The sequence below is a fragment of the Poecilia formosa genome, unplaced genomic scaffold (assembly GCF_000485575.1).
Source record: "Poecilia formosa unplaced genomic scaffold, Poecilia_formosa-5.1.2 Scaffold19, whole genome shotgun sequence".
Classification (NCBI taxonomy): domain Eukaryota; kingdom Metazoa; phylum Chordata; class Actinopteri; order Cyprinodontiformes; family Poeciliidae; genus Poecilia; species Poecilia formosa.
The window spans coordinates 624,145-651,424 of record NW_006799958.1 but is presented as its reverse complement, the minus strand read 5'-3'; the positions used below and the strand labels follow the sequence as shown (position 1 = coordinate 651,424).

At 41.5% G+C, this 27,280-nt stretch overlaps 1 protein-coding gene across 2 annotated transcripts in view; it reads right to left on the bottom strand.

Annotated features, from left to right (window-relative positions):
• The window catches only part of klf12b (Kruppel like factor 12b), a 47,825-nt gene extending 21,250 nt beyond the window's left edge, over positions 1 to 26,575 (bottom strand). The window contains exons 1-3 of one of the 2 annotated variants that reach the window (XM_016669008.1): positions 26,407 to 26,575; positions 26,139 to 26,242; positions 6,551 to 6,633 (exon numbers count right to left, since the gene is read on the bottom strand). In XM_016669008.1, the coding sequence (XP_016524494.1) occupies positions 6,551 to 6,616 (66 nt within the window). In that variant the 5' untranslated portion in view covers positions 6,617 to 6,633; positions 26,139 to 26,242; positions 26,407 to 26,575. Of the gene's footprint in view, positions 1 to 6,550; positions 6,634 to 26,138; positions 26,379 to 26,406 lie in introns of those variants that run through there. The other variant, XM_007547164.2, reaches the window with a different exon arrangement.
• Positions 26,576 to 27,280: the final 705 nt, after the last annotated feature.

Here is a 27,280-nt window from a genome sequence, read left to right as displayed (position 1 = left end):
CCGAAGGAGTTGACCATTTATAGCCAATAGTTATTAAGTTATAATGGGTGGAGCAGACTCTTCCTTTGAGAGGTCGCTCTCAGAAAAAACAGAACATCAATGAAGGTTTGAGAGAACAAACACCCTTTTTAATAAGGCACTCCTAACAATTAGATCAACTTCAGACACAAGCCTAAATTTCAATAGGAGGAATTTGTAAGTACTTAGTAACAGTACAGCTGCTAAAATGAAGCTTTAGAAATCATCTAAAACTTCAAGCAGTTCTTAAACAAGCAATTTGTGTAACTGAGGCCACTAAAATAAATAAAAACAAATGGAAACAGGGTTTTGAGCTATTGGTTCAGTCTCACAGGAATATAATGAGAGACAGTTGGCAGCCTTACAGATCCAGTATTACGACCCAACTTGCTGTAGGTCACCTACAATTCAGCTGTAAATAAACTCTACAAATGAACTTTCTTCATACTTACTTTAGAAAAACTGTAATTAATATACTCTCTGCGAGTGAATACTGTATCACATGCAGAAAGACTGACTATCGGGCTGTTTTGAAATATCTACTAATTTATAGGAAGTTATTGCAACATTATATCAACATTTTCACTGTACTGAGGAAAAATTACAGTCCTCACTAGAATTGCCCAGAGTCATTAATCTCACATGCAAAAACTTTGAAAAATCCAGCCTGTAATTTGAGGGCAGTTATCTAATGGGGAGAAAAATGCAACTTTAAGAAATAATTGTTTATGCAAATACCGGCACCAAAAAAATATTCAAAGATAAATAAACTAAAGGATTTTATTCAATTTGTACCATTTTCAATTTCCTTTGTTAATCAGTAATCACTGACTCCCTGCTTCCCCAAGCTACAAGTAAAACATGGGCTCCATATCTTTCAACCACTTTTCAAAATGGGAAAGTTCAGAGAACATGCTCTTCACATAAAGCAGATGAACTTCATAAGTCAGGATATGACTATTTGCAAATCAATAAACCAGTTTGTATCAATTGTCAGAGCAGTAATAACACAATTTAAAACAACTAAAACTATGGCAAACAGATCTGGATGAGCACCCAGGTTGGCCTGGCCATCCATATACAGTGATGACGATAGTAAGGTGGCAAAAAAAAATCAGCAAAAGTCATTACTATAGAACTGCTGCAACGGCGCCATCTTGGTAGCACCAAGTTTCCGCAATGACAATTTATCTCAATGCTTTTGTTTCAAATTGGTTAATGACTTGAATCAGACAATTTTCACCTTGACTGGCTTTAACCGTTGAACAGCTGGTCAGCAAAAATTTTAAACAGGATTATCTTTTCCCAGTTAATTAACACATTATTTGCCTGCTAACAGTCAGAGGTGACAATGCTTCAATAAGGCTGTGAGAGAGAGCAAGACTTTTAGCAGTTAACGGGAAGGTTGAACGTAATACAGCAAAGTTGATTAGCTTTATCCTGTCTACCTGTCAGGAAACATGTTAGATTTGGAAATGCTGACTACTTTTTGAATTAGGGTATGGGTCTGCATAACCCTGGGAGTATAAATAATGGTTGATGTTTTAGTAATCCTAACTATACTAACAGTTCTTATAAGAGTCTAATAAAGCCTATTACAAAGGCTGGTCTCTCACACACAGTGTGACATTGTCTCTGCTTGTAAAATAATAATTAACAGCAGGAAAATTAGAAAAAATAACCCCTTGAATGTTACTCCCACATATTCCTAGATCATTACAAAAACTAGAACTGGGTAAAATAGGTCTAAGTCAAAGCTTTACAAAAACCACAAATCATAAATTCTCCACAGCTTTGTGATCAGTGAGTCTCCACTTTTGTTCACTTCCTTCCTAGCAGGAACTACAATTGTCAACTGATTTCAGTTTGCCATCAATAACATTATGGTATTAATGTTGTGTTTTTTGGAGGCTATTTTATTTGTTTTACAAATACAAGTACAAATTGACAGGACCAACTCCAACAAATTCCCCAGGTAATCTTTGCTGGCGGTGAATCTTCTTAGCCTACTGTATGCCATGTAGTCTTATCTGTTTTGGGGATAAAGCTGCTTCAAAAAGATAAAACAGTGAAAGACAGAAGGCTGAATTTGTTAATCATGAACTAAAATGAGAAGGAAAAAAAAACATTGCTGGTTTAGGACCATAAATGGACATACTAGGCAAGGCTGAGTTTAGGCTGAGTTTGCCTTATATAAAGTGAAGCAGTGAAAGAGAGGGGAAAAAAATCAATGCAAGCGTAACTCTGTTTAAGTGAAATCAAGCAAATAACATGCAAGTTAAAATTCAACTGGGTTCTCTGAAAAAGTGTCCGTCCTGCTTCCCAATGGGGCTCTACCGTGACTAACAAAGTCTGGCTGTTTATTTCTTTCGTTTACTACTTATTCTCGAGGTTTAGAGTCGTTTCTGCTGTTATGAAAGACTGAACAACGGCGAGTACTGAGAGCATTTTCCATGTCACTTACATAGTGTATGTAAACAATAGCAATGCTGTGTTACACAAACCAGAAACTGGGTTTTTTGGGGCTTGGTTCACAAACAACTCTCAACCGACAGAAATGGAAAAACTGAAGCCACCTCCAGTCTCGATTTGACAGATGCAAAATACACACAAGTGCAAAGCTCGGCCCTGCGCACACGCTGACACACACATGAAGATACGTCAAACCTGCCCGTCTGCCTCTGTCCTCACGCATTGTCTTTATTAGGGGATACCGGTTAGCCGGGCAGATTTTCCAGCCCCTTGCAGGCGAATCGTCTAACGAGGCAGACCATTTCCAGCAAAGGCTTGGCCCCGTGCCACTCAAATGAAGACCACATTTCTGCAGCAGTCTGAACTGTCTGTGTCTGCCATCTAAAGGGGAAGCTCAGTCTGTTAGGGCGAGATTGGATCTCGAAGCACTTCAAAGCTGTGTGGGCTGCGGCGCTCACATCCTGTCTGTGACTGACATCACTACAAGGAGAATTACTTCAAACCCCAGGTATTAGGTACCAACGCAGGAGCACAGCTCTCGAAGCCTTGAGCCACAGCTGAGAGCAGGACACCCAGAAAAGCAACCACCTGCTGCAGCCTTTTCTCAACTTCTCAGATGTGGGGAGGCAGATGAATTTCTTATCAACAATAGGGACCCCTGCAGCCAAACAATTTCCCTCCAAATCTGCGATAACCCGAGGGTTTATCAGAAGACGGCATTCGTCTGGCGCTACACTGTTCTTCCATAGAAATCTGTTGGTTATAAATCAAGAGTAAAAATATCATTTATATACCCTGTGATGGACTGGCAACCTGTCTGAGGTGTGCCTCGCCTGTCACCCAAAGACTCCTGGAGACAGGACAGGCACCAGCCTCTATCTCCAGATTGATATTTTATGAAGGTAAATCGATCAAGTCTGAACACTAATTTATCACGATTACAAATATTAAGTGGTGTGCGCCCACTGAACACAGCTATGGCAGCAACACAGAGCCACACAGGCTTGGTTTCCAAGCAACAGCTTCACAATAACAAGACCACTTCATTTCTAGGTATGTCAGAGCAGAGAGCATGGATACTGTAGAGTATGTGAGCCATAAAAGCAGAACTAACGGCAGTACATGCTGAGAAATAACACAATATGTACCTTGGCAGCTGAAAACCTGTGATAGAATTTCTGCATAATATACCCATCAGCAGATTTTCTTTGTTCTCCATCCCAGTGGTTCCCTAAGTTAGGGTTGCCCCCTCCCCATAGGGATCCTCAGACACTTTAATATTGTTGCTAAGAGCATATTTTGTCATAATTATTACAAGAGATAAAAAGAGAAACCCTAAGTGGCTAAAACTAGATTGATGGTTGTGGTTGAGGAGTCTGTTAGTCTTGTTATTGTTTCCTCACTTAATTAGCTTAAGTGAGCTAATTAAGTTAGCTATCACTAGTTCAACTATCACTTGGATCAGTGATAGTTGATCTGTCATTGCTATTTTATGAGCCAAAAGCGGAAAAAATGTTGGCAAAGTAAGTATTTTGAATGATTTAGACGGCCATTTCAATATGAGCTTCCTATTAGGAAGGTACCAAATTGGTTTTGTTGAGAGAGTGGGGAAATCTATGAAAGTCTTAGCATCACTAGCAGCTAACATTAATGTTAGGACCAACATGGCAGGAACGCTTAAAGTGGAAGCTCAGAATATTTTTGGTTGAAACATTTTAAGGAGTTACCATTTCACCAGTAGGTAACTTATTAGATGTCTTAAACCAGTGAAAGTCCAGACTTTCAAGAAGATTATTACTTGCACAGGAACTAAAGATAGGAAGTGGTGCGACACCAATGATCTTCCTGTCGGAAACAGACACTGAAAAGAGAACTTAGAAAGTTTTTTTTTTTAATTACTTAAAATACTATGTCGTTTAAGTCTTTTACATCTATACCCCTAAATCAGACATCTACTTTAACCGGATATGCTTTACATTTTCTTTCTCCAGTGAATGTTCATTAGAAGATTACTAGTGGTGTCATTCCGCCTACCTTAATTTCCTGTTTAAATAATTGTAATGCTTTTTTATTAATAATCACCCGATCTAAACCTGATCTCAATTAAAAGGTTCAGGGAGTCTGTTTTGGTCTCAGACCAGCTATTAGGGTCAGCTTCCAGATCCAAGCAGTCTGGATCTAAAAATAATAAAGATACGAAAAGAGAGCTGTCGACAATGGGTAGGTTGTAGCTTACATAACATAAATTCATTTTAAAAATCCTCAATTATCTTTCATATATATCCATGGTAGGGCAGAAGGAAACAAAGTTTTCTAGAAAACATCATTGTTGTCCATTTGCAGTTGTTGGAAAATCAGACAAGGACTCCCAGGCAATGCTGGAAGAATTTTCTGGACAGATGAGTACCTAATAAAACTTTTATTGTTTAAGACATGTTAGTTTTGCAAAGAGGACATGGTTGGTATTGTGGTTGGCGTTTGATTTGCTGCATTTTCTCCAGGAGGTTTTGGTAGAACAAAACTGTGCCAGTATCTGAATCTAGTTAAGAAGTTTGTAAAACAGCAAGACAATATCTGTTTCCATTGCAAATGTGTGCAAAACTTTGTTGATTTTCCGCTAAAGTCGTTGCTGTGTGCCCATTAAAATCACATTGTTCACACAATATGTCAGTAAAAAGCATGCCGCTCTATCATTTTCCTACCACTTCCTGTTGCCTTCTTTGTTTTTTCCGCTAGTAGTAATATCCGGTTGTTAATCACATGACTCATTTGATACAAAAAAAGTGTTGAAATTGCAGTTTTGTGAAATACCCTAATTTTGATACAATTTGAAAAACACCTCATCCTAATGCAAAAACTTACTGAAAATTGTTGGGTATTTTCAAAAATTGCCTTATTTATTTCCATTAATCATTTATTTTTGTAATTCCAACTTGCACAATTTTACGGTCAAAGGAAATGCAGCCGTTGACCCAAACACACAAAAGTCACCAACCCAAGAGGCAAGAAATACCATTAATGTTTTGAAATTACCGGTTAGCTTACCCGAACTTAGTCCCACAGAAATGCTGGGGAGTAAGCTGATGTGAGCAATTCGTGTTATGACTGGAAGGGGGTCTGCATGGATGAATGAGCTCAAATTCTTTCAAGCTGATACCCAGGACTGATCAACAGTTACAGGAAACATTTAGGTGGAGTAAATTGTGCATAAGGGAGTCATACTACATGCCAAATGGAAAAAGCCTCTTTTTCAGGCCGTCGGTTTTACATTACTGACTTATTTTACTATCTATGCATAGATCGTGCTTTAAAATTCTAAAGTTTGACATTTAAGGATTATAGAGAAGGTGTAGAACATTCACAAACTTCATCACCGTCATCACTTGGAAGGCTTTTAGTGAAAAGAACCGTCTCTGTGGGACAAATTTGCATTAGGTAATAATGCAGACAGAGAGATAGATTTCTTTAAGTAATATACGCCCAAGTTCAACAGCAAATAAATATCTAAATATACCTTTAAAAAGAAAAAAGTAGAACTTGTAAGGTTTGTGTGCAATTCCATGTGAGAAACAAATATTATTCATGTGTTTGTAAGAGAGCCTGGCAAAAGAGGAATGAAGGGAAACTGAACGACGTAAAGATGCAGGAACAAACAAAGCCAGATAAGATTTGGAGTTTCCCATGCTAACCCTCCTCCCCAGAGCAGTGACTACATCTGTGCAATGATCCCCCACCCAAATCCCCCCCACCCCCCTGCCTGCTTGCATGGACTCTGTTGGCCCCAGTCACCTCCCAAAAAGACCCCACTGCATTCCTGCTCCAGCTGTGGCTCTCCTCCTCTCCCCATGGTTCGTCTCTCTTCCCTCTGCCTACCACCATGCTCCCCAACCACTCCTCGTAGCCCCCAAACTCACTAGCTCAGGCCTGGGAGTGATTATCAGCCCATTGCCAGGAGGAGGAAGAGAAGAAAAGGAAAGCAGAGAAGAAGAAGAACAAGAACAAGAAGAAGAAAAAAAAAAAAGAAAAAGAGGAATTGTCTGGAAAATAACTGCTCTCTTACCCCTTGTTCCGATTCCAGGGGCTCGGCTTTGACTCGGACTGCAGGCATTCCGTCAAGCATTAACATCCTGTTTCTTAGGCTACCTGCGAAGGAACACAGAGGAGGTGTAAGACGGGTGTTTTGGCGTGACTAAGCAGGTCCCACACTCAGTTATTCACACATGGACATCTACAATGTAGTGCCTGCACCCAGTGGCGAATGGGCACGTTTTTAAATAGGAATGACTTCGGGTTGAAAGTCATTACACCAAAGATGAGCACAAATTGTGGAAAGCCGGTACGTACGCAGCGTGGCTTTCCTTATGTCCTTGTTTGCTGGTGTGAGGCTTATGCAATAACACTGATTACAAACCTCTCCAGACATTTTTGGAATACAAACACATGCCCTGACATCATCTAAAAAAAACAACAAAAAAAAACTACAGAAGCAGAGTCCACTAAGATAAAGAAAACAACGGCTACATACAATGAAAACTTTCTTTTGTAAAACTCATAAGCATAATACACACAACCATAATATTTGCACATCACTTCATCCCTTCTGCCTAGTCACGTTATTTAAAGCAGGCGGCCCAAACCGCCTCCTCAGTTCCACGCTGCGGCTTTAAGAGGGATACTCAGATGGAGCCAATGACAACAATGCGTGCGCTGTATCGCCTCAGTTGGAGCCGACCTGAGGTAACCCTCCCTCTTATTATTTTAGCAGCGCTACATGGAGGAATGCAAGCAAGACAAATAGACTCTAAACATCTCTATTACTCTCCGCTGCTGGCACCACCAGACAAGAGTTTGCGTCTCGGCTCGGCCTTTGGAATAGGCAGCAAACGAGATCATTTTGATCACAAGTGTAAAGCTAGTGATAGAGTGTTTAAGCTGGTTGCATGTGGCGCGTTGCATCGGAGATTTTCGTGCGTTAAACTTCTGGCGTTTTCTCGAGATGTCAAGTAGAAGTCCAACACAAATGACTGCAGAACGGTGAAGTGGAGGGAAAGTGATAAATGCTTTCAAGCATTCTCAGACTCTAACTCTCCACTCTACTGTGTCTCAGACTGAACACTGATTAATTGTGTCTGAGGGGGTTGGGACTTAGCTCCATCTAGGCCTGTCATGATAACAATTTTTGCTGCATGATACATTTTCTCATAAGTTATTGCAATAAACAATAATACTGTTGTTTGGAGACCCATTTTCAAGTAATATAATGGTAGTGGCATAAAAATACAAGTACAGTCTGTCAGAAAATAAATTAAAACAAATTTCTAACAAACAATTTAACATTAAAACAGGAGGACATTTTAAACATACAAAATAAATAAACAAAACACAAGAAATAATAAATAAAAATGGATACTGAAGTAAACAAAATTGCCTTTCGAAAAAGGGGCTAGTTGAGATCAATGCACCGGACTGAAGCCCTTTGTCATCCAGCCTTGGATAGAAAGAGACACAAGAACAACAAACAATCACGCAAATGGAAATTATTGAGTTCACTTTCATTTATCATGCAGCGAATTGACGCGTTGCTTATTGCGACAGACTTGGCTCCATCTATCTTCCTCTGACCATCTTCCAAGTCCCCGCAGAATTAAAGCATCTTCTTCATCTGCTGACGTACACCGGACAGCACCTGTTACTACTGAACGTCTCACATTTGTGAAACTTCTGGTAGTCTTTTACATTTTTTAAGTCATTTCTTGCCATCCAAGACATCCCAAAGAACTGTTGCAGCAAAAAAAAATCAAGAGCCACAGATTGTTCCTTTTCTTCTCAGATTTTCAAGCTGGAGGCTAATCCTGACCGTTTGTGCGTGAGGGGAGGTAGAGAAAGAGGGCGGATTTACTCCCTCAATCCGCAGCGCACTCCCACCCCCTCCGCCCCTTCAAACCCCCACCAGAGCTGGCCTCTCACATCTAACTCCCTCAGGTACCCTGGCTGTGCCGCTATTGTGTTGTTGTCCAGGATGTCCTTCGGCTTCAGGTCTTGGTAGGCCCAGATAGCGTTGCCATGGTAACAGTTGGCGGGTGGAGCAGCAGCCTGAGTCCAGCCTTAAGCCATGTGTTGAGGAGAAAATAAAAAGGGGGAGTGTGTTCAGGCAGGCGGAAAGTGGGATTTGTTTTTCTCCGATTAAAAGTGTTTTTCACGGCATCAGAAGAACATGTATTTGTTTTGTTTTTTTCTAAAAGGGAAACTTCACAAAACTTATTTTCAGTAGCAGAAAAAAAGTTTTTGCTTTTATGTTAGCGCTGTATGTTCAACCTATTTAGTCAAATCACCAATGTTCATTTCCTGAAAGCAACATGGTTTCCATTAGCGCCTGAAAGTCCAGTTAATCCAGTGGCGTTGAAGCACCTTCCTAATGAACTGGCCTGCAGAGGGCCATTCATAGGAAATCAATGGCAGTTGCATAGCTCTGCTTGTGACTGCAAAGAGCTAACAGCAGTAAAGAGAAACCCAACACTGCGTAACGAGGTAACAGAGGAGGCCCGAATATCTTGAAATCAACAGCTTTTGCTCTTGTAAAAGAATCATTTCTGCCTGCAGAGAATCCCAAATCACACAGACTGAAATAGGAAAAAAGGCTGAAACGGATACAATTTCTACAGGACGACAAACCAGTGCATGTCCAGTGTTATGCATCACATTTTTTTGCGTGTGCTAGTGGCAGGCTCAGGCAACCGCCAGTGAGTTGTCCATCAGCGACGTGAGGCGCTGTGTGTGGGGAGATAGAGATGTTGGGGGCAGGGGGGGGCAGGGAGGTAGCAGGAAACAGGATAGATTAAGATCACCTTTCCATTTGCTCCACTCCAAAATGAAATGGCCATCCCAGGTGTGTGTGTGTGTTGTGTAGGGGGGGAGTTGATGGCGAGAGAAGGGCAGTGAAGTGTTGAGGCATCTCATTTCTCCCTCCAGCAAACCTTGCTCTCCCCTCAAATATAGTTAAGAGGGGAAAAAAATGAAGTTAAAGGTAGCAGGTGAGGCTCAGTGGCGATGTCAGCTGCAAAATTGCTCCATGCAAGGAGGTTTCTTAAGTCTTTCTGCTAAGGTTAGTGACATCGCAGGCTGATGCCTCGAATCAGGCTGGAACGATCGAGGCATTTTTAGGTCAATAGTGTTGGAAGTCACCAGTAGAAGTAATGATTGTGTCATTTTTATGTGCACAACTTTGAAGGCCGTGAGCATTATTTTTAAATCTTAAAATCTGGTGTTTTTTTTGTTTTTTTTCACAATCCAGGTGATTTTGCCCTTTACACCAGTGTCGATAGTACAACAGAGACTGTGTTGGATGCTGCTGCTGCTCTCTGACTATCTGTGTCACGTGACCTCCTCTACCTGCTACACCACCCACAGAAATGTCTGTGTAGGAGACAGACGGCAGGTGAAACACCACTAAATAATGTTAAGCAAAGCGCCTGGTATAAGGCAGGATTACAAGTTTTCTGTAAGTTTGGTCCACCAAGAATTAACGGGAACCACATTAAAATAAATCGACAAAATATAATGGTGATTTGCCATGATGCAAATCACCAGTACCATAAGAAAACATTAACAATGAGGCTTGTTTTAAGGAAGCCACTGATAAATTTCTGGTGAGAGATCCCCAGCCTCTTAACGATCACCACTTTGTTCCACGATATGCATGTTCTGTACGCCTCAAGGTCAGCAAAAAGCTCCTGACATACAATTGGGAATTGTTGTCTGCCCACCTGTAATATGCACCTGATCTACCTCATGTGATAGCAACCCCTTAACCATAACGACCTGTAAGGTTCAGTATGCTAAAAAGTGCATTTGGACAGTCTATGGTGGCTAGATGATACACCAGTGTCCGTCTGATGTAAGTACATCAATCAGCAAAATGTAATTCAGACAGGAACAATCATAGCACAGGAGGAAGAACAACATGTCTGCTTCTATTCAGTCAGATTTGGGGAAACTCTCATGCTTATTCTTGTGCATGCAGTTCTGGTGAATTCTTTGAGTTTTATCCACAACCCTTTGATTCTGCTCTATCAGCTGCATGAAATGAAAGTGCACCCATCCCATGGTCTCTAGAGATCTATGTGGACTGGATCCGTAATGGAAGGTTTGTGGTTGTATGTGCAGTGCAGACCTGTGATCCAACATGAGCTACTGATATGTTTTGTCTTCTTCTGTTGATTTAAACAGGCAGTGGATGAGCCAGTGGGTTATCATCACCTGATATGCAGGGCTGCATATCTCTGACTCTAACAATATAGCTGACACTAAAACAGGATGAAAACAAGTGTGCACACGTGTTGGCTTTATTATCATCAAGTATGACTTTTGGCTGCTTAGTGATTTGTTCACTTCCACTGTCAGAACAAGAAAGCTAGTTTATACCTGAATTACACAGAAATGAGTTTATATAAGCAACTAAACAGATGAAAAGAGCTTGTGTAGCGGGTGGTGAACATCGCTGTTCGTTCATGCAAGCGTGATCCTGCTTTAGGATGTTCCCATGTAAGAGAAATGAAACACACTTTTGCCAAAATAAAAGTACAACTTAAACAACCTCTTGAAACCAGACTTTAGTAACCGGCTGCACTCTACCGTCTCTGCTTCCCCTCTTATCTCTAGCTCTCATGTGAATGTACTTATGCACAGAAACGGCACAAACCCGGCGCAACAGAAGGGCCCCCGCCAATGCTTTGTTCCCGTGTTGAGTGCCCACAGCAACCGCTTGCATCTGTGTCACAGAGGCTGGACCTGCTGCCACAAGCTGGGGCGGAAGAGGGGATGGGAAAGGGTGGGCCGCAGCGAGTTCAGGGCGATACATGAGTACGGATTAGGGAAGGTGATAGGAAAAGGAGCGAGCGAGGGCGGGGGCCGTGTTGAAGAGTTGCTGGCAAAAGTGGTGTACGGGGGTGGGGGGGAGCAATCAAGGAGAGTTGAAAGGGCTTGGAGGGGGCTGGTTCAGCAGGAGGAGGGGGTAGGAGTCAAAGAAGTGAGAGTGGGTAGAGAGGGGATATGGAGCCGAGCCAAGGCCTGGTCGAGCGCAAAGCATACAGTGCAAGAATGTCAACAGACCCCCCCCAACCCCTCAACCCCTTTCTGGTCCCCTAACAAAAAGAGAAAAAGAAAGAGAAAAAGCTGCAAATAAAAACTACTTCATCGGAAAAAAATAATAAGAAGAAACCATTATGCAGAGCTATTAATGCTATCGCACAAAAACCAGAGGGTTGTTGGGTGATATGAGATGAGCATTTCCTGTGTTGTGCTTGAACTGTCTGTCGCTGGCCTCTTTGCAGCAGCTCACTTCCCTCTTCTGAGCCCCTGGACACCCCGGTGTGACACATTGGCCTGATAACTGGCCTACAACCGCTAGCTCACCCGCACACTACTCTACTTCTTCTCTTTTCAGTTGCTGAGCACATGAACTTTTAGAAAAAGCTGAGTACATTCACAATCACGCTCCCGTCACAAAGGAAAGTGAAGACCATAGTGAATGGCACTTTTGACAATACCGTGAAACACATTTTTAATAAACGCAATTAAACGGATTTTTGTCTCCAAAGCAACAGAGCAACAAAAACATCTGCTTTTCAATCTGATCACGGTTCATGTTTACCCGCCGCCCCACGTATCTCACCCTGCCATGGAGTTCCCTGCAGAGTTAGAGCTTAAAAAATAACTTCACTGAGGCAAAAAATGGTACTTGGTTTGGTCAAAGGTTCAGCATACTTGAGTTTTGAACCTGCTCTTCCCCGTATTGCAAAGCCAAAGGCTTTCTTACATCACATAAATAAAACATTCGTTCTGCTACAAACTGTCAGGGTCTGAAAGGTTCTAGTTTGTTTCTCTTGACTTGTTTTCTGACTTCAGACTGTCACCTGTACGTTTTTATCTCCTCATTTCTATAGCTCCTGTTTCTCTTTTTGTCTTGCATAAGTTTTATGTTGCCCAATGCCATTTTTGGATGTTTTGCTGATGTTCAGTTTTTGCTTTAGTTAGTCTCTTGTTGAGCTTTAGCTTTTAGAAATCTCTTTAAATCATAGTTTTGTCTCCAAAAAGGGTAAAAATTGTTGCACGGTTTAACAATCGGTTTCACTCGTGTACAAAAAAATGTAGGTATAAAAGTCCGACTAGTCCGAGGCAAAAATATTCATGGGACTTTTAACGTTTCCTTATTTTATTACACAGTAACCAGAAAAATGCCTGTAAAAATGCTTTTTCTAATAAGCCAACTCAAAGTAGTGCCCAATAGTTAGATGGAAAGAAAATGACAAATTATTTCTTACAAAATAAAAATCTGAAATACTGTGGTGGGTAACTGCATTCACCCCCCTAAATAAAAAGCAGTGAAGCTATGTGGCTTTAGAAGTGACCAAACCTCAAAGAGAGATTGCATCTCTGTGTAATTTAATCTCCAGCTGTTTTCTGAAGGCTTCAGAGGTTTTGCTACAGAACATCAGTGAACAAGCACCTTCATGAAGACAAAGGCACGCAGCAGACAGGTCAGGAATAAAGTTGTGCAGGCAAAGTCATCAACTAATTTAAACACCTCATGGTGGGCCTTTTGATCAATCAGTAACATTTGCATTTTGGAAGTGTGGCTGAAAAGAAAAGTACAGATTATCGGGCATTAGGTGCCTCAGCTGCTTCTATTCAGCTGAGAGGGAACCGAGGGGATGGATAATTAATACAGGATCATTGTGGCAGAAACACAGTTAGAGGCAAACACTTGAGATTGGGGTGGAGGTTCTCATTCCCTGTGGTTACACAATAAACTAAATCATAGGGGTTGAAAACAAAAGCACAATACATTTACAGATTTTTATTTGCAGAACATTTCTGAAAATTGTGTATCCTTTTGGTTACATTGACATTTGTGGTTGTAATATGACATACTGAAACAGGTTATGGTGTGTAATTACTTTTTAAAGGCACTACAAGGGGTATTATATCAAGTTTAAAATATGTCTGACTTTAATGTTCTTTCTCTGAGACCCGTCAGAAGCAGCAAGAAGAGACTGAAGAACCTTGCTTTGTTTTAACCTTTCGCATTGAACCCCGATTATGTAAGAGCAGATATTTCCTGTGACACAACTAATAGGTTTCTTTGCACTTCCACACCGTGGCAGATCAGTGTTTTATATTTCACATTCGCATCAAAGCAATTTGACAGCGACTTGTATGAAATATGTCTCCAGCAGTCAGGGATCGACACGAGAGATCATAATGTGACATGTAAACTTTTCTCCAGGGGTACAGAAAGTGTTCTCGGCATTTGTTTTCACACGCTGAGTACAGTAGTTCTCCCCATAATGAGATACGTGACCTTTATGTGAAACTGGCGGAGTTCCCCTTTTATGGCTTTCCAGCCAAAGACAGACAATACCAGGTAAACACCGCTGATGATGTTTGTGACTCTCACCTCTCTGACAATAAGTGTGTTTTCCCGCAGTCAAGATGTACTGACAGTGACATAATTTTTTTTCCTCTTTTTTTTGTATAATTCCTGGCACTCTCAGAATGGTCTCATAATTTCCATTTCATAAGCTGCATTTTCCTTGGCAAGAGCAACAAGATAAAGTCTTTCAGATGCATCTGGGAGACTTCTGAACAGGACTCGAGAGAGCAGAATCCCTCCACTTATAAAAGCGAAGACTTCTCTATCAGATGACAAGCCCAATGGCATCAAATTGCAGCTTATGTGCACTGCACTGTTAAAAAAAACAGGAGGGAGAGAAGACTTCCCTTTAGGGATAAAACCCCCTTAAAAATGCACTCAGCTGATGCTTTTACCTCAAAACACTCTAGACATTTCCTCAGAGAATAGCTGCAGTCCAGAGAGGACAAACTTTCTGCATGAACACAGCTATTAATAGAGAGAACACACTCATCATGTGTTGGGTAATTTAATCCTACAAAGCCTAATCTGTGGACAATTTGGATAAAAAAAAAGAAGTTTGGGGCGTTGTAAAAACTGTAGTTAGGTAAGCAGATGAAACTTTTCTTGACGACTGCCGCAATCTGCTATTTAAACAGACTGAACATTTTGCATAATCACTGGAATAATTTTAAGTAAGGTGTAAAAAAAACTATGGGTTATTATGTCTGCTCTCATTTTTTTTGCTATGCCTCGATGGCACTGATTTCTAGGTTTCTCTGAGGTCTAACTTTCCACGTTTCAGCACCTGTTGCTGCCTATTCAACTTCAGCTGTTTGGAAACATTTCTGGTCAAGAAAAACATCAGCAGTGGTGGCCTGGAAAAGGTCCACCACCCATTACTCCTTCTGAAATAATGATGGTTTAAAGCTACAAGCAGCATGTTTATTAAGCAAATGACCCCGGATAGCTCCTTACGGTACTCTTCAGCATAGAGCAGGAAAAAGTATAAGTCGCTTTACGAGACAAACATCCAGTTTATATACAAAAATATATTCCACACTGCAGTACTACTGCATGGTCAAGAAAGTAAAAAAAATGCAACAACACACATTCTTCCAGCAGGTCATGCCCTCTATGGACAATCCAGGACGTTGTTGGGTCAAGCGTTGCATCGACTAAATGCATGTCAGAAAATCCCAAGTGTATGAAAAGACTAAGCATTTGTTAAAGCAGAGACATAGCACAAAATAGACCGAGACAGATCCAAAGATGAGCTCAGGGTGTGGATGGCTGAAGGCAGAATGGTGGGAAAAAAAATGAGTATTGATTTTATCGATCCCTCTGTCAGAGTACGCATCAACTTCCATTTCGATAAAGTTCATCCTTGAGAAAACCTCTGACTACTTTCACAGACGTGGTCAAACTTTAGCTTTTTCTGCAAAGTTTCACTGAGGAAAAGTTATAATCGTGACAAAATCCGCCTTGTAGGCCTCGAAGCTCAACTAAACTAATCATCATCTTATACCGGCAGAGAAGTGGTGATACTACAGCAAGCGTGGCAAAAGCCAACAGCAGCAGGACTTTAAATGGCTGGAAACGTTTTTATCAGGGCTACAGAGTTTTCTTTATCAAAAGACAGGTCTTATCTTAACCCGCTCTGACTTGAATACTGGCTTACACCAAAAACTGTTACAGTTTTATTGACACTGAGACAAACTAATTTCTTTGAACTTGATTTTCTAGAAAATACCTGGATTTTTTAAAAACATTTTCTAAAGACAGACTACCAGATGTGTAACCAAACATGTGATGCTTCACACGTCTTCAACATAGAGCCGTAAAGCTCTTCCTTCAGTCAAATAGAGCATCTCGTCCAACACAGAACTGGTGTAACATGAGGAATAAGATGGAGTGCCGTTGTTTACTTATCTCTTCAGAACGACGCAATGGGGGTAACTTTCAATAAAAAAAGAAAAAGCTATTGCAAAAAAATCTTATAACAAAGTGATGAATTGTGTTTGAAAAAGATAGACGAGATTTGAGCCACAGAGCTCTGAGAATCTGAGAACAAAGCAGTTCCATTTATAGAGCTGATACTCATGTAAATACACAGATAACACACAAAACACACACACACACACACACACAAAAGACACACTTAAACAACAGTAAGGCCCACGGAAGTTCCCATATTCTGGTGGATTGCCCTTGGGCCTGTTCTATTTCTGCCGGGGGCAGGGGGATCCTGTGTCAGTAATCCTGTCAGGATGAGGGGGATGAGGTCGCCGGATGCAGCTCAAGTCCACTGCCTTCATCCTCGTAACACAAATGCACAAACACACACAGAGAGAACAATATTAAGGAACCTGTCGCCGAGTAATGTGTACAACGCATTACCTGAGACAGTTTTTCAGACGACAAGAACAAAAGAAAAGAAAAAAAAAACTTTTGTGGTGTGGTTTTATTTTTTTTTTCCTTTCCACTTGAAAAATGGGTTCTTCTTTTCCCCGTCTTTCTGACATTGTGAAAGGTCCCCACCTCCACCATTACAATCTTCTGCCTCTTGTGAAACTGTGGGAAATGAAGAAGCTGTTTATTCTGAGAGGAAACACTCAAAGCGAAAAGAAGAGTCGGTCACTGTCTGGTTTGTCTGTCTCCGTCTGTGTGTCAAACGCACTTCTTACAAAGCTGACTTCCTGAGCTGCTGCTCCGTTCTACAATCTGGCACAAACATGCACACGCACACAAACGCAGACACACGCACGCACTCGCTTGCAAACCTTGTGACCTCTTCCTGCACCCACGATGAACCATATTTATCTAAGATTCGGAGACAGACTCACGCATTCACACCAACATCCCCCCTCTGTATTGCAGTGCTGCCCATGAAAGAAGAATATGGATGCCCATTCAACACAAACAGCCACCCACACACACCTACCGCGCACACACTCGAACCGCGCGCAAACGCACACGCACGTACACTCCTCCACAGTGCTCCAGAGAGAGGTAAACAGAAGAGTCTGACATCCTCTTGCATCATGTGCCTCAAATGCAGCAGAGAAGCAGCTAAACAAGCTGTGACTGTGACAGCTCTAAAGTGAGGTGGCTTTACTCGAGCGAGCCCCGGCTTCCGAGTCAAAGCAATTTGCGACACCGTTCCAGATGGTCTATGGTCAATTGGCTACAATTTTGATGTAAGCACGAGAAAGAATGAGTTAAATGTTTAGCATGGTTACAGTTGGAAAAAAAAGCACAATTGGATGCAACTAAACACTTCATAGAGAGACAATTTAGTGAAAGGGCCACTTGCATAGTCTGGTCACCTCTAAGAAACACAACACACACACATGCACACACACACACACACACACACACACACACACATGCACACTGACCTCATCTCAGTAAATGCTGTACAGTTAGAGGCTGTGTGTCTAAAAAAGCCTCTGACACAAAAACCTCACTCCTAAAAAAAGGAAGAGGACGCAGGGACATATACACCAAGTCCTAAAATCTGGATCTTTTGCCACCAGATCTTACAATAATAAAATGTCAATAGTTGTAAAATCAAAGTCTCTCTTTATCACCTTGCTCTCAGCATATGTCTCTTGAAGTGTTTGTAAGTTTTTGTTATAAACTCCAGGTGTTCCTTAAGCTTGACTTCTTGTTTCTGTATCTGAGACTCTTATTTCTAACTAGCAAAGGAGGAAGTTCTAGAGTTGCCCGGTTGTGCTTACGGCTAAAGAAGCTAAAGACTTCTTGCCTCGAAAGGAAAGATTTATAAGTACAGTTGTATCATTTCTAAACTTTCAATCTCAGTTTTGGTAAGGTTTTCATATATATATTTTTTATGCCTTTTTGTGCTATAAAGAGGTTATATGTCGTGTATGTGTGACAGCCATGCTACCTGCAATAAGTGCTATAATTGCTAGCATTTATTAGTACAATTAGCATGGCGAGGTTTACAATAACAACTCTAGCATGTTCAATGACAGCCAGAGGTTGAAAACTCAAAAACCATAAAAGAGGAACTATGACGGACTACGTTAAGCATTCCTGTTATCGACTAAAAAAATAAAGTCTTGCTCTCTCTCTCTCTGGCTCTAATTGAGCCTGAATGACAAGTAAACATGCGTCAACATGTGGAAAATATTGTCCTTTCAAATAGCTCCTTACACCTTTTGTGTTTACTCTGAATTAAACTTTGACACCTAACTGAAACTTCAATTAGCTCACTTTAAGTCTTGTTACCATGACGTGATTGTGCCACGGTGTGGTGTTTTCACTAATCAGAGAAAGTTCACAAGTTTCTGACTGGTTGTAAAGCTAAAAATATTCCCATTTGACTTGCTGCCCCATTGACACAGTGACTTGCTAATTGCTAGCTACTACCAATGCTGAAGACATCTGCCTCAAAGCTTCCTATCAGTGCTAGACTGAAGGATTGTTTAGTCGCTACTTAGACAGATCAAACCTGAAGTAGATTACTTTTAGCTACTCAGGTTTTAAAATACTGCTTCAACCTATGTGCATTACTTTTTTCCATAAAAAGTAATGCAGAAATATTGTCCGATCTTATAAAATGAATGCACGGATAAACTCCTATTAAAGCCATGTAAAAGTAATGATATATGTAGAGAACCTGGTTGCGCCATTTTTCAGAAAGATACTCTATTCCTCTTTCATCTTTATAATGATGTTTTCAGACTATTGAGGTAAGCTGTGCACAAGAGACAGGGAGAAAAAGGTTAGTTGCAGTGGATCAATAAGAAATGCACTCAGTGACTCAGTACGAGTCTTTTATTTACCCTCAGTTCACAGGTCCCCAACCGAGGTGACTGCAGTGCAGTACTTAATAGTCTCGAACTTATACAGCAACATCGTAGGTAGAACTCTATATAATGTACTAATACTGATTTAAAAAAAAAAAACAACATAAACCCAAGTTGGAAAAACACCAAAACCAAAGCAGTATTAAATATTGACAGAGCATTTTATGATGCAAACACAGCTGCATCTTTAGTACCCTCCCTGCAGACCACCCCACGTCACCCCCACCTCCCTAGTAGGGCATGTCTGTTGCCCTACTAGAGGATTCTTAGAGCAGGTTTTAGTCTTTTATTCCCCTCAGGCTCTGATCCTGTATGTGTGCTTTCTTGCTCTCCACCGTCCACGGCTGACTGCAACCCCCCACCCCCCACCCCCCTGAACATACGTTTCACGCTTATATAGAACTCACAATACCTGGTCGTCTGCATGCATCACAGCACATGTGCATCCAAAAGCACTCTCAAAGATCGACCTAGATGTTCTACATTAACTGTACAATGCAGGCGTGAGCAGACACCAATACCCTGACTCATCTACGGCATCTCTTGTGAACAACTCACAGAGGAAAAAAAAAAATCAACTCTTTTATTTCCCTCTTTCCTTTATCTTTTTTCTCTCTCTCTCTCTCTCTCTCTCACTTGGTATCTCTGGTGATATAAACAGTGGTGAACGTGAAGGCGCACAGCAAGCTCAGGGGCGTTTTAGAGTTCAACAGCCTCGCAGACTCCTCTAGATGCAGCATCATATCCTATCCTATCTAACCTTAGTTTGTGCTGACACAACCAAATCCATTCCAACATGCTGCACATGGAAATGGACAATAATGAACCAACCAAAACATTCCAACACACTGACACTTATTGCACCGAGTGTATGCAGTTATTTTCGCTCAGCAAGTTTTTCCCTTCAGTTTGACCCGTGCCAGGGCTCCAAAGCCACTCCACGAAAGCCAGCAGCTACGTTTACCTCCATTACTCATCCGCTCACGCCTTCAGTTCGATTATTTTTTCTCTCTCTCTCTCTCTCTCTCTTTTCAAGCCAGCGCTGTAGCACGTTGATACCAGGTTGAAAAAAGGTGCGAGATGGACGACGTTGCTCATAGTCTGCACCTACGTTTGCCTCCGCTGCTACAAGTCAAAGACCTAGTGGAAATCTCTAGTGCATCGTTTCATCTGACCTGCAGTAACCTAAAACTAAAGGCAAACTGCGCTTCCTCCTTACGCAGGTCTGCAAAAGCCATCTGCACCGAGGCTAAAGAGAGGAAGCTCCCCAAAGGTTCTGTTAGGGGAAGCTGTTTTAGTAAAACGATCCACAACACTGGAAATACTGAGGTTCGCAGGTCTTCCACAATCTTCTTCTTCTTCTTCTTCCTTGGCTTTCTGTCTTTTTTCCTTCCGTTTGTTATCCAGCCATATTTGGTCAAAATAAAACTCCACACCGTGTACAGGGAGGAAATGCCGATAGACGGCCCTTCTGTTGGCATACCTTTCCATCTGAGCCATGAAAACATGTCAAGCAACTTTAAATCAGAGTCTAGGGGCAAGATCTCTGCAAAGTGAGTCACTTCCTGTAAGACCTGAGAGTGCAGCCCTGGAGAAGGTGTCGTAATGAAAACAAAAAGAATAAATGCATCAATGTTTTGGGATTATAGATAGGTAGACAGACAGACAGATTTTTTTTTACACATTTTCTCTACTATTTGACATCACTTGCTGTTGCGCAACACCTTCTGCACTTTGTCTCTGTATCTAGCAGTCCCTAAAAACACATGCTCCAGAACATTGTGGACAGCCTTAACTCAATTTGGTAAACAAACGTGGACTGGAGACCCAGGTCAAAGGTTGTATCCACAAGAGAAAACACCGAGGGAGGGAACACTTTGTCTTTTTCTGACATGATGAAATAACAGCTCAGGGACTTCCAATTTGCAAGGCGCAAACAATGTTAAATCTTACTGTACGCTGTGGAAATGTAAAATAAGCACAGGTAAATTGATTATCATTTCATATGCAACTGAATAAAGCAGAGACATCCTCTCCATCTGTGTTATAGTTTTATTCAGGAGACCCTGGCCTCCCAGCATCAGGCCAGATTCAACCGATGCTGGGAGGATTATTGAATATTTTACGATTTTATCAACACTTTGTATGAACAGTAATGAAGCTTTATTGATGTTTGTGCTAAATCTGTCATCTGTCATATTTGAATGATTTCTGTATGGTGTGTGTTGTTAATACTTCTTCTAAACGGGTCCCTAAACTATAAACAATAAGCCCTCACTCGTTTTATTTCACTCCACGTTCTTCTTTCCTCTTGTCTTATAGTTAGACATGAATCCAGCCGTGTACTGTAGTACACTGCACTCTATCTGCAGTCAATGCAGATACGCCCCATAAGACCCCCTTGGATCAATGAGCAGTCACTCAATATGTCAGTAGTTAACCCAGATGATTAGGGGGTAATTCGGGGAATTCAATCCCCATGAATATGAATTGGCCCCTATATGTTGTTGGCACGAACAAACCACAGCATCTTCCTTGAAAGATTCAGTCAGCAGGAGCTCAACTTGCGTTTTGTGAACTGCGACAAACAGAGGATGCCTTCAGTGAAGGAATCTCACCCAGTAATTAAACATCCAAGGCAGAGCAGAGTTGATGGACTGATAAAGTCTATCTATTAGATTGGCTTTTACAACTGGCACACACACACACACACACACACACACACACACACACACACACACACANCACACACACACACACACACACACACACACACACACACACACACACACACACACACCTGTACAGATCTCTATCATATGTCCTTGGACAGCTAGCTAGTTGCGGCTGTGGGAAAAAACTATAAACATGTGTGAGCCATCATGCTGTTGACTGAAATAAGTGTATTTGTTCACATATATCCGTAAGGTGAAAACTATTGCAACATGGGTTTAGGCAATAATATAAAGTCTGGAAACGTTGCCATGTGCCTTAAAGATGAAACATGTGTAAACTGTTGGCAGGGTTTCTAAAAGACACTATAAATATCCTGACACATTAGCACACAACAAAATTGTTCATGGTTTTATATTCAAAATATATTTCCTTGATATAAAATGTGTATATGACTCTTGGGAGCACTTACGCAATTCATTAACTAGCGCTTCTTTCAAGCACCATCATCTACAGCAAGTTATCAAGTTAATTGAGTGTATTAATGTTACTGCTAACTTTGGACCAGTTGCTGCGTAGACACAGCAGAAAGGATGCTCAGACCTGCTATCAAGGAAGTCAAACTGAAAGTAATTACACTCGTGAACACAACCTCATATTTTACATGTTCACGTCAATTTGGTTGTAATTAAGACAAACCCCCGTTTATGTATGAATGATTCCAATTTGAATCTGGTTTAACCTTCTTCCTATAAATCAACAGTTTAGGTTGTAATTATTCCAAATGTTTTGCTGATCAAGGATTCCACTATTAGTGAACAGTTCATATCTATGCAAACCCCTGTCGATCCAAAAAAATAAATTCTCATGTCAGCGCGCAGATGCCCTCTGCAAACAGCTACAGTAGCATTGTGATCTTGTAAAGCTTCAAATCCCACACCAACACATAGATTTTTAATTGAAATTTGGTGAACACGTTTAATTGAATCTACTGATATGAAAATGACAGGAACAAGTAATGGTGTGGTCAACCGTTTGACTCAGGAAAAGATGCCCTGGGCAAAAATTGAAACCGATATCCTTAAAGAATAATGTAATGAAAGTAACAGATGAGAGTTTCACAGAGAGGTTTTTTTTTAAAGGCAGTTTCTGTTTAGTGAATTGCAGTTCCTAACATTATTTTCTTTTCAAATAAACTCATTATTGAATACATACAACTTATCTGAAACAGTTCTGGGCTGTTTTTGTTGCTTGCAGCTGTCACACTAGAGTCAGATGAAACTTATGCCTGTGCAAATACTGCTAATTGATAGCTGAGTTAATGGCTCAGCCTTCTGAGAAACAATTATTATAAGCTAAACAGTTTTCGTCTTTACCACAGCAGATGTGCCAGTGATGTTCTCAGCCTTGAAAGCTGTCCAGCTTTGTCGCCTCAGAATGAAAGAATCCTTTGAGTAAACAGAAGAACTCTATTGGAGACTTGATTTGTCTGAAACACCGTTCAATCGGCCAATTTTTACTTGACTGGCTACGACTGGTGGTTGATTTATTGTTGTTTTTGTTTTTTTCTCAATACTTCAACGCTAGCAGTTAAAACAATGCGATAATAATACCAAAAAGGAAGTCCATTCCTTTTCATGTTTTTGAAAACATAAAAAAAAAAGACTTCATGAATCTCAAACTTTGATTTTGTGTTTTTAGAAGAATTTAACCAAAGATTTTTATCTAGAGTTGATCAGATGAAGCATAGTTTATTGCCTGTTGGAAGCGCAGAGACCGACACCAACTTTTGCTGCATTTGTTAGTCCGCTGCTAAATTATTACTGTGGTCATGCATAGAGATGCAGAGACTGATTTTCAGCTTGAGCTGCCCAGATCAGTGACCCACTGTTCAGAATTTGTTTGTGACCAGTGAATGCACCGTAGAGGCACTACCAGGTCACAGTAACAACAACACTAATTGCTGCAAAAGTGTTTTCGGCAAAAACAAAAGACTCAACTGTAGCTATTTTTAGCATTTGTGCTTATCACTTGTATCTTGACTGTTGATGTGTAAATGTTAATTTTTTTTAAGAATAGGTACTTAAAACATGGCCAGAGACAATTTAAAAGTGATGGAATCTTGTCCATGTGGTGGATGAAGACTGATGAAAGGTTTGCGAGCAAAAGCTTTTTATCATAACTCATGGAAACTATCTCCTGTCTTATTTCAAAATAAGAGTCTAAAACTTAGATGCAGGGTGTCAAGCTTAACACCCTCACCTTCATACATTGGTCTCATAATACTAGCTCGCACTTGTTCCACCTGACAAAGTCACACGCTGACAGCAGGGCTTTACGGGACGGACTTTGCTTTGATGAGACATATCGTGCCCGTGCCATGAGATCTTGGTAGAAACCCCCAGTTACAACTGGAAACCAGTACGTTTGGTCTTTAGACCCATCATTAAACACTAAATTCCCATATCTACTTTTGAGTTTAACGAGGGACGTATTCTTTGTCGCAACTACTTCATGTTGAGTTGGAATCAACACTAAAACATCCAAAAAGGACTCTGCAGGGCATTTATTAAATTTTATGAGTTTTTTTTATTTATTTTTTTTATCGCTCAAATAAAACTAGGTTTATGTCAAGGAGACTTGCTAAGATTGGATGTGTGTGTTATTAAAGTTGATAAAAAAGAAAATTTAAATTGGCATGTCAAACCTCAAAACCAGAGGTCCTTGTTGACGAGGCATGAGTTGGTTTCCGGGTATCAAATTGTTAGTTTCACAACCACCAACATTTCCTACTGCTTGAAGTCCTTTTTTTGTAGATTATCAGGGAAAGTACACAAAAAATATGGGAGCTTACAAGAGGTGTGGAGTAACACAGCATTCATCTACCACGTGCCACTGTGCACTGCTGGTCAGCTGGCTGACAGATTTTCTCGAAAAAGACCAATTTCTTGAGGTTAGTACCAACATACTGTTAAACCAATACAGCAATGTTATTATACCATGAGAATCTTGTGGCTTAGCGTTTTGCTGGGTGGGACAATTCTTTACTATGATAATCCTTTGACAAGAAAAACTGGTCAGTGTTGCACCAACTTGTAATAAATGATGTTGACAGCTGACAATTTAATATTTCTCCTATGTATCTTTATCACTACGGCATAACAAACAAACAGAAGTAAACTCTTGCTGATGTGACCATCAGCAGTTCAAAATATTGGAGCAATGCATGAATTCTCTAACTTCTTAGCGATGATATCAGCATGTTTATTCATGCGCAAGAAGACGGCCCCTTTGTGAATGGGTTCAAGTGAGACTTTAAATGGGCGCTAATCTCCCTCCCTGAACATCCAAGAGCTACGGGGGGTCTGATCCACTCCCGCGCACACACACACACACGCTCCCCTGCTGTGGAGATAGAACAGATATATATCTCTCACTAAGCGTACGGGGAAAATTTACTCAGACTCTTGAATCGACCGGGAACATTTATGGGTATTCGACACCGGCAGATGGAAGATTTTAGCCTCCACTGAAAACACACACACACACACACACAGTGCATTGACAAATTGACTTTCTATGAATGCAAGAACAGTGGAGCACAAACACCCGACAGCTGACGCGCAGATAAAGACAAGTCGGGGCCTCTCCGCATCGCGTGGGTAAAGTCACAGAGGTCAGAGCTTAGTTTCCACATCAAACCCAGGAGCAGAGGCCAGAGTCTCGGCCCCCTCCAACCTTCCTCTCTCCTACCCACCCACTCTCCTCTGCCCACCCACCCCCTTCACACAAACACACACAACCCACACTCTCCTCCACCTCCTCTTCTCCCTCCTCCCTCTCTGGATGTACAAATGCCTTTGCTGTCAGCTCTGCCCTGGACCCCTGTAATTGAAAATAACAGCTAAGGGCCAGCCCACGGCCACTCTCCCCTGCCCGGTGGCTCTCTGCCGTGGTGACAGCCACCCATCAATACCAATGACTATTGCCCTGGAAGTGAGAGCGCCGCCGATGACATCCAAGACACCACCCCTGCAACACTCCCCCACACACACTAATACACGCACACGCACACACACACGCACACGCACACAAGCGTCCTTCCTCTGCTACCCGAGCCGTCTAATGTTTAACCCGTTGCTAACATTTTGGGTTGGTTGGAGTTCAGGCAAACAAGCCGGGTCTCTCGCACACCCAGAGAAATTGCACACTCAGGCATAAACAACTTTAAGAGATGCAAACAACAGCAGTAAACTTTTTTTTTGCGCTCCCATTGAGACACTGAGCCAGTGTTACTGTACTACAGTGGAGCACCGCTGAGCTGATCCGGACTCAAGACAAGCAGGAGAGCTAAACCACAACTAGCCCCGGCGCAGCTGAAGTCCGGATGCTGCTCTTGTTCACTCTCGAGTGCAATCACTTTTCTGTTTCCTCTGCTCATGACAGCCCACGAACACACACTGACAATGGAGGTTTCATGCCCAGTGACCATCACTCGGGCGGTGTGGGGGGGAGGGGGTCTCTTGTTTCCCCCGACCCCAACACTGACGGACACCAAACACAATGCCATAGGTGATCTGAGATGTCATCCGTTTTGACAGAGCAATGACAGCTGAGCGAGGTGCGCTGAGCTCACAACCACAAAGCACAACAACGTGACGAATGAAACAACACACACGCTGACGGAGACGGGCACTGTGAGCAGAGGACGAGAAAAACGCACATACCTTGTCAAAAGCTGCAGAGCCGTGGAGACTAGGAGACTGTTTTCCTTTCCACAGTCCTCTCTGTCTCGTCTCCTCCTCTCCCTTTCCTCTTCTCTCCTCTCACTCTGCGTGAATGTGCGGAGTGTTAGTGTGTGTGCGTGTAGATGTGTGAGTGTGTGTGAGAGCGGCTCCCTCCCCTTCCCTTCTGCCTCTCAGCTGCTCGGCTCGGGCAGTTCTCAGGAAATGAATGGGAGCGCACAGAGAACTGTTGTACTTGCAAATGACTTACCCCGAGTCACATGATCCGCTAAATGTAGGGTGGGCCGGTGGGTGGAGGCTTCATAAGCGAAAAGGGAAGACAATATACTCTAAGCTTTAACAGCGTGCATCGAATTACATGGGGCCCCTCCGGGGAGGTTTCCGACGTGTCCGTTCTCAGCCAGCCCGGACTCCCTCAGTGCGCCCCGGGCTGCGCCGCTGCACCTCCCCGTTTAAAGGGGACGGAGAGGAAGGGGAAGCAAATACACTCAAGTTATTACCGTAACTGTTTGGGTGCTCTTCTTAAACTTTCTGAAGATGATTTGTAATGCCTGTGCTATAGTAACAATGAATTAACAGTAACTTTGATGTATGAATATATTTTTCAAATACAATAATCTGATGTCATAATAATTTGTCACCTTAAAAGTTCCGTTATTTTGCATTAACATTCATTTAAAATTCCCTGTTCCTACCACTCCGCCCAAAAAACAACCATATTAAGATTATTTACAACAATAAAGAATCTTTAAGGGGGGGGGAAAAACACCTGTTTGTCATATGGTTAACTGCATTTGTTTACATTTTTAGCTAGAATTGATTTCAAGCAAGTTTGTATATTCAGTGCTTTATAAACTTTTCACCTGTTCAAAAGTTTTGAACAGGTGAAAAGAAACTCCCACTGTAAGGGTCAACTCAAACCTGACAGACATAGGGCTATTTTCAATGTAAACAAATATTTCCTTAATTATGTTCATTATTTACATAATAAATGCAACTGAATATGTACAAAACTCTTTTTCAGCAAAGTTCAGAGAAAGGAGCACGTCATTTCAACACATAACTTAAAGTTCTCAAGTTTCAAGGAGAAAAAAAATCAACTAGAGAGGCCCTTACATGGAAAC